This window comes from Brachyistius frenatus, unplaced genomic scaffold, assembly GCF_029030835.1.
Source record: "Brachyistius frenatus isolate BFR_SWC_R1_liver_20210118 unplaced genomic scaffold, ASM2903083v1 Contig_10, whole genome shotgun sequence".
Classification (NCBI taxonomy): Eukaryota; Metazoa; Chordata; class Actinopteri; family Embiotocidae; genus Brachyistius; species Brachyistius frenatus.
Genome location: NW_027210609.1, coordinates 7,739,797 through 7,753,456, shown reverse-complemented (window position 1 = coordinate 7,753,456; position 13,660 = coordinate 7,739,797). Strand labels below are relative to the sequence as shown.

At 41.3% G+C, this 13,660-nt stretch overlaps 1 protein-coding gene across 4 annotated transcripts in view; it reads left to right on the top strand.

The window, feature by feature from the left end:
* Positions 1 to 13,660, top strand: part of LOC138616692 (plexin-A2-like) — a 73,747-nt gene that overhangs the window by 14,252 nt on the left and 45,835 nt on the right. For all 4 annotated transcript variants that reach the window (XR_011310608.1, XM_069691201.1, XM_069691203.1 and 1 more), the window contains exon 3: positions 2,509 to 2,691. Coding sequence is in view for 3 of the 4 variants with exons in the window: in XM_069691201.1 (XP_069547302.1) it covers positions 2,509 to 2,691 (183 nt within the window). In the remaining variant the exon portion in view is untranslated. The remainder of the gene's footprint in view (positions 1 to 2,508; positions 2,692 to 13,660) is intronic.

Below are 13,660 nucleotides of genomic sequence, written 5' to 3'. Positions count from 1 at the left end.
AAAAGGGCTTTCTTGTAAATGTCCAAGTCGGTGCCTCTGTGAAAGCTGTAATTCTGCATAATGAGCGGCTTTCATGGAAACAAGTTGAAAGTGAACGATGAAAACAATGATACTCATCACATAAATTGCTCGGGTGGTTCCCAACATGTACTTTGATTCCACCATGCCATCAAACAAATACGATGTAATGTTATTCATAAAGGGGACTGAAGGAGAAAAGAGATACATAATAATTCAATAATTAACTCTCACTGTGCAGTTAAACTGTACACCAAACACCATTTGTTTATTTTGACAAGATGCCAATAAATTGTTTCTTTGGTTGCATAAAATAATTACTCAGTGAAAGATTAACAGCCAAGTAAATCCCGAGATGCAAAAGTACTGAAATAACTGTTCCTACCTTTACCAATATTCTAAACACGTGCTCAATCACTGCTTGAAAATATGGTTCTATTCTGGTGCTCCTCTTGTTAGTGTTCTGGTGGTCCTTCTGAAAATAACTCCACAACCAAACAGATTTTAGGCCTCAAAGAGAGGTACGTTTGGAGGCGTGCCTGGTTTGACTGACATTCCTGTGTTGCAGTCAGATTCCTGGCGGGGGCCAAAGTGTCTTTGAGTTCTACGACAGATTCACTATTCGCTCTTCCTTAACCTGCACAAATATGGTCAAAAGATAAAATGGCAACGGCCGAAATACCAGACTGGAGGGTTCAAAATAGCATTTCACAAACCACTGTGACATCATGATGGGTTGCCACTTGGGTTGTATATGGGCAGATGGGTGCTTTAAGCTGAATGCAAATGTCAACATGCTTACGTGCTCCATTTAATGACATTTGACAATTAGCTTTAATTTTGTCCGTGTACAACTGAGGCTGATAGTAAAATCAATATGTTTTATATTTGCTAGTATTTGCTCTTCAACCAAAGTTAAATCTAGGCATGATGATGACACCAGAGTAAAGTGTCTGTCCCAAATATCCTGGCAATGCACCTAAATGTCAACAATTCACTTACAATCACAAGAGCCAACCTCATGGCAGCCCTGGAGACACTTTAAGATGCACCATCTCGGAACTACAAATATCTGTCAGAAATTTATGGACCATCCAATAGTAGTTGAGACCTTTCACAAAAAAGCACACCTGATGTCTGTAAAAAATAAAATATACAGGTACATGTTGGGAAATATTCACTGGGTTAGAGAAAACCTTGATCTGCTGGGAAAACCAGAAGCTGTTGCAACACAGAAGCAAGGGCATCAACAAAATCATTACAACTGAGCCACAGGAAACCATAAATATCTGCACTAAATTTTATAGCAATCCATCTAACAGCTGTGGAGAAATTTCAGTCCAAAACGAAATAATGAAACAAAAGACTTTTACTGGCATTCCTAGAGCTACACTGCTGAGAATTGGCTAGAGACAATATACTCTCACCACCAATAGATAGATGAATCCCTTATAGTTTGTGATGCTCATTTCCTGGGATTTGAAAAGGTGTGACATAAAAAAAATTCAGCAGCAGAATTACAGACAAAGGCGGCCAGCCATTCAGCTGTCAAAATAAATGTTTAAAAGGATAGCTATTCACTCGTGTGCAATGTTTTAGTTAAAGAAATAAAAGTTCAAAGAGAGTCTTGAAAGAGAGATTTACATGCTTGATATAAAATGTATTTGTGTGTTTTTTTTTTTTTTTTTTTAAATTAAGTATTAAGACACAAACATTAAGTACAAAAAAAGAAAGAGTAGGGCGGGGTGACACATATGTGTTGTTTACTTAATGCTGAGCTCATTTCACTGATTACATTCAGCTCAGGCGCATCACTTGATGAAAGAAGAAGCACAGTAAGGAGTAATATGTGCATAAGAAATAGGGGATGTGAAATAAGAAATTAGCTGGCCTAAAAAGGTAGATTTATATACTAAGTGACAGGCAATTAGCAGAGGTTTGAGGTGCATGTTCGTAAATGCAATAGGACTGCTAAGCATGCAGCTCTCTTTGATGCTTTATCAAAACCTGACATCTCTTGTGCTGTGTGTTTGTGTGATGTCGGATCAAGCGATCTAAAAATCACAGAAACGGGCGCAAAATACACAGCGTTTTCCGTGTTTGCCATCAGCAATTAGTCAGCTCCGAAAAATGTGCGCGCTCCGAGGCTTGTTGGGGAGCGCAGCAGCCAAACCCCTTTTGAAGTAAACAATTTTAACCCTGAAAATTGTGCACTTAATGCGTGTTAGGCTTACCAGAAGTCAAACTGAGTTCCCTGCTTCTATTCGCATGTGTCTACAGCGATTTCAGTCAGTTTCTGGCTCTCACTTACACTCTTCACCCTCTCTCATCTCCATCTCCCCACCTTATATCTGTCATACTCATTCCTCCTCCCTAAAACTCCCTCTCCCTTTCACCTCCTCTCCTCTTCTCAAAAACATACCCCTTCTGCCATTATTTTTTGAACATTTTCTTCATCTTATTCCACACACCCTCCCTCTCTCCACGCAGCCTGTTCCCATCGATGACCACTTCTGCGGCCTGGATATAAACCAACCCCTTGGGGGTTCCCAGCTGGTGTCGGGTTGGACGGTGTTCACTGAGAGCAGGGACAGGCTGACCTCTGTCACTTCCTACGTGTACAACGGACACAGCGTGGTCTTCCTGGGCACCAGAAGTGGACGGCTGAAGAAGGTGAGAGCAGCAACACACGGCCAGCCGAGCATGAGAGGATTTAACCTTTGTTTTTTTCCACACTGAAATCTGGCTCGCAGGGATTGTCTGTTTACCGTGAATTGCTGAATATCCAAAGATGAAACCAGATCTTTTTGCTGATGTATCACGTATCTCCTCAAAACACAACAATGATTTGTTGAGGCTGCTGTTTGATGATCCGTTTGTATCTCTGCCTCCACTGACAGTTGTCTCCCACGCTTAGGTTTTGAATACCAATGCAAAATGTAGACCAGTCCCAGACCTCAGAATCACCACCACATAGATTTGTGCATTATTATTAAAAAAAAACGTCTGATGTTGTGCTTACTGGTGGTTTCTTTACTGTTTGGCAAAACAATCAAGTAATCAGAACTTACTACGCGAGAACGTCTTCCAACACGGCTAGCAGACTGCGTAGCTACACTAATGTGAAATAGTGACAGAAAATTGGTGACAAGTGTGGGCAAAGAAGTTCAACATAAACAAGTCTTGAATCAACACATTTCTAGGATAAATGTCACCGGCTCCCAGCTATGGCTATTTCCATGTCACTTGAAACTGACGCCAGCAGGATGGATGTGCATAAAATCCAACCTCCCTTACACACAAGCTCAGGCTGAATGAATGAAATGAAACACAGTGGCCACTCTGATTATCAGAGTATTATGCAAACGGTTTAAAAATAATCTGTGTCTCCATAATTCTCAGGGGCTGACAGCAAAACTCGATAATTCAACATTAAAAGTGCACTCCAGCGATTCATCAAGTTAAGTTGTTTGTGAGAGACTATGAAATGTTGAATCAACACCAGGGGTCCAACTCTACTGAGAGCTCCTCTGACAAACTCTGTTACACTGACACAGTTCGGAGCAGAAACAGGTGACGGTGATCGAGGGGAGATTGTCCACTCGTTAATCGATCACTTGATAGCGGTGGTTTGTCAGACAGGTTAAAAAAATAGATAAATAAAAAAATGCTGAAATCGATCACCAAATATATTGACAGTATACTGACGGCCGACCAAGTAAATCTATATATGGGAAACACTTTGCATATTGTTCGAACATTCAGCAAACTACTAAGTGGGTACCGAGCGACAGGTTGGGAAACCCCTGACCTTCACTTTGCATTGTGCAGCTTGATAGCGTCTCTTCGTTAGACCCACCCAGTCACATACAGTTGAAACCAGAAGTTTACATACACTGTGCAAAAAGACACAACACTTTTTTTTCTCACTGTCTGAAGTTAAATCAGACTAAACTTCTCCTGTTTCAGGTCCGTTAGGATTACCAAAATTATTTAACTTTTGCTAAATGTCACAATAATGAGAAAGAGAATTTCTTAGAGAATTTTATATTACTTTCTTTGAGGTCAAAAGTTTACATACACCAAAAGTACTATGTCTTTATACAACGTGGGCAAGCCCAGATGATGATGTCATGGCTTTTGAAGCTCCTGATAGGTTAACTGACAACATGTGAGTTAATTGAAGGCACACCTGGGGATGTATTTTAAGGCCACATCTCAAACACTCTGCTTCCTTGTTTGAAATCATGGGAAAGTCAAAAGAAATCAGCCAAGAAATCAGGGAAAGAATCGTGGAGCTCCACAAGTCTGGTTCATCCTTGGGTGCAATTTCCAGATGCTTGAAGGTGCCACGTTCATCTGTGCAAACAATTATACGCAAGTATAAACATGGGAATGTCCAGCCATCACACAGCTCAGGAAGGAGACGGGCTCTGTGTCCCAGAGATGAACGTGTTTTGGTCCGACATGTGCAAATCAACCCCAGAACAAAAGCTAAAGACCTTGTGAAGATGATGGCTGAAGCTGGTAAGAAAGTGTCATTATCCACAGTAAAACGAGTCCTGCACCGACATGGGCTGAAAGGCTACTCAGCAAGAAGGAAGCCATTACTCCTAAAGAAACATAAAAAAGCCAGATTGCAGTTTGCAAAAAGACACCAAGACAAAGACCTTAACTTCCGGAGACATGTCCTGTGGTCTGATGAAACTAAAGTGGAGCTGTTTGGCCATAATGACCACCGTTACATTTGGAGGAAAAAGGGGGAAGCTTGTAGACCTGAAAACACCATCCCAACTGTGAAGCATGGAGGTGGCAGCATCATGTTGTGGGGCTGTTTTGCTGCAGCAGGAACTGGAGCTCTTCATAAAATAGATGGCATCATGAAGAAAGAACATTACCTGGAAATATTAAGGCAACATCTCAGGACATCAGCCAGGAAGCTAAAACTTGGGCGCAAATGGGTCTTCCAAATGAACAATGACCCTAAGCATACTGCCAAAATAGTTAAAAAGTGGCTGGAGGACAACAAAGTCAATGTCTTGGAGTGGCCATCAGAAAGCCCTGACCTGAATCCCATCGAAAATTTGTGGGCAGATCTGAAAAGGCGTGTGCGAGCGAGGCGGCCAACAAACCTGACTCAGTTACACCAGTTCTGTCAGGAGGAATGGGCCAGAATTCCAGCAGAGTACTGTAAGAAGCTTGTGGAAGGATACCCAAAACATTTGACCCAAGTCATGCAGTTCAAAGGCAATGCCACTAAATACTAAGGAACTGTATGTAAACTTTTGACCTTGAAGAAAGTAATGAAAAATTCTCTAAAATATTATCTTTCTCATTATTGTGACATTTAGCGAAAGTTAAATAATTTTGGTAATCCTAACGGACCTGAAACAGGAGAGGTTTAGTCTGATTTAACTTCAGACAGTGAGAAAAAAAGTGTTATGTGTCTTTTTGCACAGTGTATGTAAACTTCTGGTTTCAACTGTAAATGCTCATGTCGTTTATTGTCCTCTCTCTCAGTCTGCAACTTAAAAAGCTCAAAGCCAAGATGACGTCACTATGACAGCAGGTCTATTTCTCAAAGCCCCTTCCAGGATAACTGTAAATAATTGAAACTGAAATATCTTATTTCAATCCCAATTTAGACAACTGTTTAGACAGGCGTAGTTCTGCTGCATGACAAATAAACTCATCCTCGTGTAAAATTAGTGGAACAGCCCTTAAATGTTTTGCCTCAGTCAAATGGTCTTATAGGCAACATCCACCACATTTAGCAGTTACCTGTGAGATACACACCACAGAGACACCTAAAGCTATTCCTGTGTCCCGTCACCATTTACCTAATAATGATCCTTAATCCATGAACACCAATTAATGCAATAATCTGCTTAATAATTGATATAATTAGCAGAACTGGTTATGGTAAGTATACCTTGGTGATTATGGTGGGGCATTATGCAGCTGAACAAAGGTACAGTAATTGCGCAGCACTACATGTGCCTCAGCCATTAGACCGCCGCTTCTCACCGAGAACAAATTGATGTAAATCTCCATCCATGTCTACTTGAGCCAGAACTGAAGCACGCGCCTGTTCCCTCAACTCTTTTGTATTATACCTAAAAGTAACGGGACATTATGCAGCTGTAGTGGCTCTTGTTTAACTGTGCCTGGGCGGATTTTGGCTTGAATGGCTTTGAGCATTACAAATTTACTTAATGGGCCACTTCACAGATTTAAAACGTTACCTCGATGTACTTTACATAAAATTGTTTATGTTTGTGAACATAATGAGATGTAAATGTTCTTTGTATGTTGTAGATAGGCTGGTGCCACTCCCTAAATGCTTCACCTGATGAAAGAAAGTACATTGATTTCCAGTACAATTTAATTGTTTAACAAGTCTTAACATGCATCTTTTTGTCTCAAAGCCTGACATTAGTTTACTTTTAATGTTTGGTTTTCATATTCTGTTTCATGTTTGGTGGGTTTCTTTTTTCTTTTTTGAAGGCCTCCAAATCAAACTTAAATTTTCCTACAATTATATAATTTTTAACAAAGTCAAGGAAGACCAAATATGACAATAAGCTGAATAGACTAACAAACATTGCCTGTGTATATCTGATACAGGTTATTTCTCTTTGCCACAGGCCTTAGATTTTGTCCAAAAACGATATTAAAACACATCACTGAGCTAAACTGTGTCTGCAGTTTATTTTGACTCATTAGACAAACACCACTCTGCTCGCTTATGTTACTCACTAACACACCAAATCTGCATCTTAGAATAGCCTGAAACAAATGCATTTTCTGACACTCTTTTGAGTAACACTGGCCAAAAACTACTTGTGGCATGTTTCTAAAGACTTGAGTCAGTAAGACCAAAAGGGGCTGAGAGCCAGAGGCAAAGTGAGTCACTGCTAGTTTTGGTATTTTTAGTGGAATTGTTGACAATGAGACAAATACAGAATATAACCATTGTTATCCTTTAAAATGTAACTTAAGGCTCCACTGCTTAAACCAGTATATCTCACTTCATCTGGTTAAAAAAACAACAACAACAACTCCACACTGTTTAGTTTTTGTGCCGTCCTCATAATCACACAATAAATCTCAATCAGCGTCAATACCAGCTGCTGCACCTAAAACAAAAAGCAGATCACAGGCTAACTGGCATCTCAGTTCGTGCCTCACATTCACAGCTGACGATTAAGTGAGCACCGGTAAGCCTGATAAGTGCCAGCAGAAAACCAACGTTGTACACAAACAGGATTTATTCCTCTTTAGTGGCAGTAAACATAACACATCGGCCAGTTAATGGCTGTGCTACACAATTAGAGCTTAACAAGATATTCTGGGCTGACAAATAGAGAACCTCTCATAGTGGAGCTGCTACCTCTGACACAATGCAGGTACACACGCAGAAAGTGGCCTCTGAAGTGTTCCTCTCGTGACAGTCAGAGATGCAAGAAACAATAAGCGTTCAAATGGTGATAATGATGGTGTTGCACTTTTTTGTAAATTATAAAACTGATGAAGAAGTTCAGGGAAGCTTGGAAAAAGAAAGTTTGAGAACAAATCTGCGGATTATTTACTTTTAGTAATTAATTTGCTGTTTCGACGATAAAATATAAGAAAATAGTTATTAAATGCCCCAATATTACTTGTTTTATGTGATCAACAGTGCAAAACTCAAAAACTACCAGTTCATCGTAAATTAAAAATCATATGCTCACATTTGAGAATGTAAAAACACTGATTCATCTTTTTAACTTTAGACCAGTGGACATTTTTGTCAAATAGCTGGTTTTCGTAAACGTAGAAATATTATCAGAAGCAGTCACTGCGATTCCAAGCAGGACTGTATAACTATCCATGAGTGTAAGTTTAAAATTCATTGAACTGGTCCTTAAATATGATGCGGCAGTAAAGCAAGGCAAAGCAGGCAAAACTAAATGCTCACTAAATATGTTTCTAAACCGATGCATAGAAAACAGTAATCTCTGAGTGTGTAACAGTCAAATCTTTCCTGGTCAAGTTCCTTCACCACTGTAGGATCTCTTACACCAGGCCCACACACATAGGATTACCCCTTTCTGAGAGGTTCATAAAGTTGATTCAGCTCATTGTCCATCATGTTTCATTTCAAGTGCCATCATGTATTATTTTAAGTGCATTCTGTAATCATTTATTATAATCAAGTTCCTATAAGGCTCGCTCTTTGATCGAAATGGATTGACTTGTTAGGACCGCGGGCTCAGCTTACTCTGCGGTCGTACAGCATGCAGCTGACTGAGGAAATGTGTGAGAGGACTGTTGTGACATTAGCCAGAGGGCCTCAGTCTTATGAGGAGCAATCTGTCTGACACATGCACGGGTCCAGACTGGGGGCATAGATAGCATCACTGCAGCTCTTTCATTTGATGAGCCACCGGGGAAAGAGACAAGATAGCCGGACAGAAAGAGAGAGAGAGAGAGAGAGAGAGAGAGAGAGAGAGAGAGAGAGAGAGACATATTTGAGCGGTGTGAGACGAAGAGAGAAGAATGGTGAAGAGAACAAGAGATAGGAAGGAAAAAAGACATTATACGTGAGAAAAATAAAGATAGATTCAGACAAAAAGGAAAGAATGACTGACCAAAAACAAAACACTGAGGCAAAAGTAGGATTTGCATGTGTTCAGGAAATGAGCAGCAACACTGGGTGAACATCGTGAGAAATCCATCATTACTGCTGTTAAGTGCAGAGTGTCTAAAGGCCAGGGTTGGTCATTACACCAGCAGAACGTGCAGCCGTGATTTCAGACTCCCAGGAGCCTCTGAGGAGCACGGGGTCACCTCTCCAATCCTATTCCATCACCCCTAAATGGACAGGCTCGGTGGAAATGGGGCATGACAATAAATGCCATCAGCAGATCACTCCAGCAGCAGGGCCATTGCAAAGGTCAAGACTGCTGCAGAAAGGGTGTAACCCGGGTTAAAGATCACTGGGATAACCAACAGTCTCACCGCCGCGGGTCCGTGCAGCATATGGATGCGCCCGTCATCGTCTCTCCATCAGGCTGCTCCTGTTCCAGATGAAACAGGACGTTTCCATCATCATCTGCCTCCGCTCTGTTGCCTTAGGTGGTGGATTTCTGCTCCGTAATATGACTCTGTGGGTAACTGGGCCGAATACAAAAGAGGCTTTTAAACGTTGCATGACGTACACGATTGAAGTGAATCTGTGTAAAAGTCAATTATTGAAAGTTATTGAATTGCATTCCAGTCTTAAGGTGTAGATGGATTCACCCTTTGTTTGTTAGCAAAATACTCGCAGGACCCTTTCAAGGCAAGGTTAACATTTGAGTCACTATTCAACGTTTAGCAATTTATCGCAACAATAATGCACATCTGAGTTTAGTGGTGCGGCTGTGCTCATGTGATGCTTCGGGAAAAAAAATCTGAGCGAGCTTCACAAAGACTGTCCCAGAGTTTACAAACTCGCCAACGGAGAATGAACTCTGAAAGAAACATTCAAAACTCACATAAAGGCAACTAGTCATAGAGGGGAGGTCGAGAGAGCAGAGTTAAATCAGTAAAACTACATACAAACGCATCACCAATCGAATTACACTTTTTTGTCATTTCTCCCTGCTGTTGTATTCAGACCGTTACTTCCTTGTTTAAAGCCGACTAAAAGAATGCAAAAAACAGACTTTGAATACTGACGTTATCACTTGTATAAAATAATATGACTAAATCACACTCACGAACAACAAAGCTTATAATTGAACTGAATAAAAGGCCTCAAGTCACCAAACTGAATTTGATTTTCCATCTCAAACACACAGAAGCAAGTGTTGCATTTATACCTGACGCAGGTGGTTAACGACAGACCTGCTGTTTATGCAGGTGCAGTTTTTGATTTATAATTCAGGATCCAATTTCACCGGCTGATTGCACCATCCCAACACTACATGGATGTTATGAGTGTGGTTAGGGCCGTATCAGTAACCGTTACATTATGTCCCCCACTTTGTGATGTGCTGGAACCACGGTTCATTTGGTCTCATCAGTTTGTAGGGCAGTGGAAAGAATTGTTCTAGACGTCGCTGACTAAAAAGCAGCAGAGAACTCAGACTTTTGTTCAGTTTCCTTCATGTGGTTTTTGCTGTCAACACACCTGACTAGCATCAATAACTTTTAGTAGAAAGCGGAAGCTGACAAGCTGCAGTTCTTATGGTTTAACGGGCAGTATCTGTGCGGCCTGTGTTGTCCCAACATGCAGTTACACTTTTAAGGAAGGTCACACCAGTAATGGTTGTGTGTGCAGGCTCTGTTGTAGCCTTTTATACTAAACCATATATTACCCTTTGGTGTATGCAGATAAATTCAATGCAAAATTGTAAATGTGACTTAATGGTGCAATATGTAGGATATAAGTCGTCCTGTAAAACTACTTTGTGCATTGAGAGGCAATAAGTGAGTCACTGTAGTGTCCAGGATTCTTGCCCTGGTGTTAGTTATTAGCTGGCGTTTCTTTTGTAACTAACGATTGTAAAGTTAGATTGTTTGGATCAATTAAAAATAATTGCAGTTTGGTAAGCCTATAATTTATTGAGGTTTTATCCAAAAGCGACAGGGCTTTTTTTTTTTTTTGTTTCTTGAAGATGTTTTGCCTCAAATCCGAAAAGCCTCTTCAATTGCTATCATCTATGTTATGGCTTTCGTATATTACCGTAGAAGCAAGAAAACATCCACAGTTAAAACCACATATACACGCCATTTGGAGTGTTTTTGGTACAGTTTTTGTTGTCAGGAGCTGCACTAAAGATCTATTTTGAATTGTCCAACAAGGTCAGTACATCTGGATGTATTTGACATAACATCAAAACTGTTATTTCGTCACATTCTGAGGATAACTTTATTCAATCTTTGAATTTTTTAAACAAAAAAGTCTTACATAATGCACCTTTATTGGTGTACCATTAATCTAAAAGACTAAAACGTATTTGGTTCAGTCAGCTTTAAACAGTATAGAACAGCCGCCCGTAGTTTTTGTGGACTTTTGCCTCGACACTACTGGAGCCTAGGAAGTAAGAAAGCAGCAAACATACTGTAAAATGACATTATTGCTTTTTCTGTGACACCCTTAAACACCTAACATTGGTTGAGTGGAATTGATTTTCGGAGGAAATGTTCCTGCACAGCGCACTCATGTTCAGAAGGACGACTATTGGCACTCTGAGTGGAGCAGGATGCTCCTCTAACACAGCATTAAGAACGTTGCGCAACTCGGTAACAAAATGTTCCCAGTTTCCAACATTTCTAAGTTCAGGGGGAAATCAGTGCTGTCATTACTGCCACTGAGAATTGGCAGCAACATTTAATGATTAACCCTTTCATGTCTGCTGGAGGACTCCACCTTAGTAAGATAAGGCTGACAGACATCACAAATTGTCCTCAAGACTCTTCTTGACCGAGCGGGTGATGCTTTTACTGCTCAATCATTGTAGGAAAACTACCTGAGTGCTGGCAAATATAATTTGAAGGATGCGTTCATAGACGGGGGAAGGCTGGGTGAAGTGCATTGTTGAACAAAACTAAAAGCGGACCAGCACATTACCTTAGCGACCGCAGCTACTCAGCAGCAGCATTTCCCGAGAAATGGTTGGAGCTCATGGCAAATAAAGCCTTAGTCAAATACTCTCATGTGCAAATAGTGGATTCATTACGGCTTATTGAGAGAGTTGAGCGGAGGGGGAAATTCTCCAGTGCACGGCTAAATGACTTGAACTTTTCAAAGTCATGGTTTGGAATGGAGGCCAGGAAACGGAGATTTGGTGATTGAAATCATTAGAATGGAGTTACAGAGGAAAGGAGGGGCACCAGCAGATTAGGTGTGTTTGAGGCTAAACTGAAAGGATGTTAATAACTGCATGAAGTGAACTGGACCTGAGGCTGTAAGTCTTCAGAGTGGATTGCCATTCGATGTCGATGTCTCAGTGCAGCTGAAATACTAAATGCTATTAAGAGAGGCAATTTTGCGATAACACAGAGAGGTGTCCGTCTCTCTGCTTTTCCCGACTGACTTTTATTTAGCAGCTCCAGCTCTCTCTCCATCTGCCTTTGTCCTCTCTTCCCTCGCTTTCTTTTCTTTCTCCTGCTCGGTCACACAAATGGAAACACACGAGGGAGACTGTGACTGCATTGCGGTCAGGAAAATGAAGACCATACGGGTGCCATGAATTGTTCCACTGTCCCCCTCCCACTGCTTTTGTTGGTGGGCCATGGGAACCTGACAAACAATGGGAATGATTGGAGGGATTGGGGGCCGCATGGAGGAGGACAGGAAACGGTGAACAGGAAACCATGTCCTCAAGGACAGAGAAAAGAAGTGAATATGCACAGACTGAGAGGAGACTGTGGTCGAGTTGTAGAAATTGTGGTATGAAGACCTGGAAGGCTGCCATGCAGCTGAAGGTTAAGGCGCACTGAAAATTTGGCTGCTGCAGCTGGAAGGCTTTTAACAATAACCCTCAAAAACACGCATTCACAAACGCAGCCGCACTTACACGTCGCGACCTCTCTTCTGACCCAGTTGGTAATCGCGTTTAGGTATGCGCTTGCCAACATGCAGCGTGTCTAGTCGCTGTGATCAATAGCCCTCTCTTTGTGATTGTACTCAACGAAATAGCTGAATGATTAGTCGTGTCCTGTAATACACATCTCCACCTTAGCGACGCTCTTTGTTTTCATTATCGGCTCCATCCCGAGCTTCGTCTCTTTAGCATTCACAGGGCCGTGATGGATATACGAGCTAATCAATGCACACTCTCCTCGGCTGTCATCCTCAATCGCACCATATGTGCAGCCACTCAGCCTTAAAGGTGGACAGTTGTCTGGCCCTCATGTCACTACATGCCCCGTATCACAATATTGAGTGAAGCCTGGGAGCATCAACAGTGAATTCTGTGCCAAAATGCATCTTGCTCACAGTCTGTACATCTACTTTAGATCTAGCCTTGCGTGTACTTTCATTTTGTTCCCTTTTTCCGTGGCGATAGAATATTTATGTATGGTTTTCTGCCAAACTCCGGTTTTGATTACTTCTGAGGGTTTTACATGGAAAACAATACTTAAAATCAAATGTTTGCATGCAGGAGGACTAATCACTGATTTCGAGCATAATACCACATAAAGAATGGAAATCACAAGTTTTTTTGTGGAATAAATTTACTACCCTTGACGTGTCTGATTCAAAGTTCATCAGACAGACTGGTCCTTAGGGACAGACGGAAATCAGCGTGGCAGATTGGGAATGATTGGTTGAACAGACTGCTCCCTGCCTCCTGGGTCATCATCCATATGTTTAGGTTAACTGGGCACTGACCAGCTGGCAATATATGGAAACACTGTCTTTGGTTGGAACGGCCATTACAACAAAAACATCGGACTCATCTGTTCTACAAGGCTTCCCAATCTGCAGCAAAAAACAGGGGTTTAGTGACGTCTACATGTATTCTTCCTCTGCTTTAAAATCCTCGCCTGGAATCAATTCCATAGGTAAATACTCACGAGAGAGACATTTGGCGGAGTGTATTGCTCCTGCAAGGTCTGGCAGCTTTACAACAGCCTAAACGGCTCAAGCCAAGTGACATCTAAG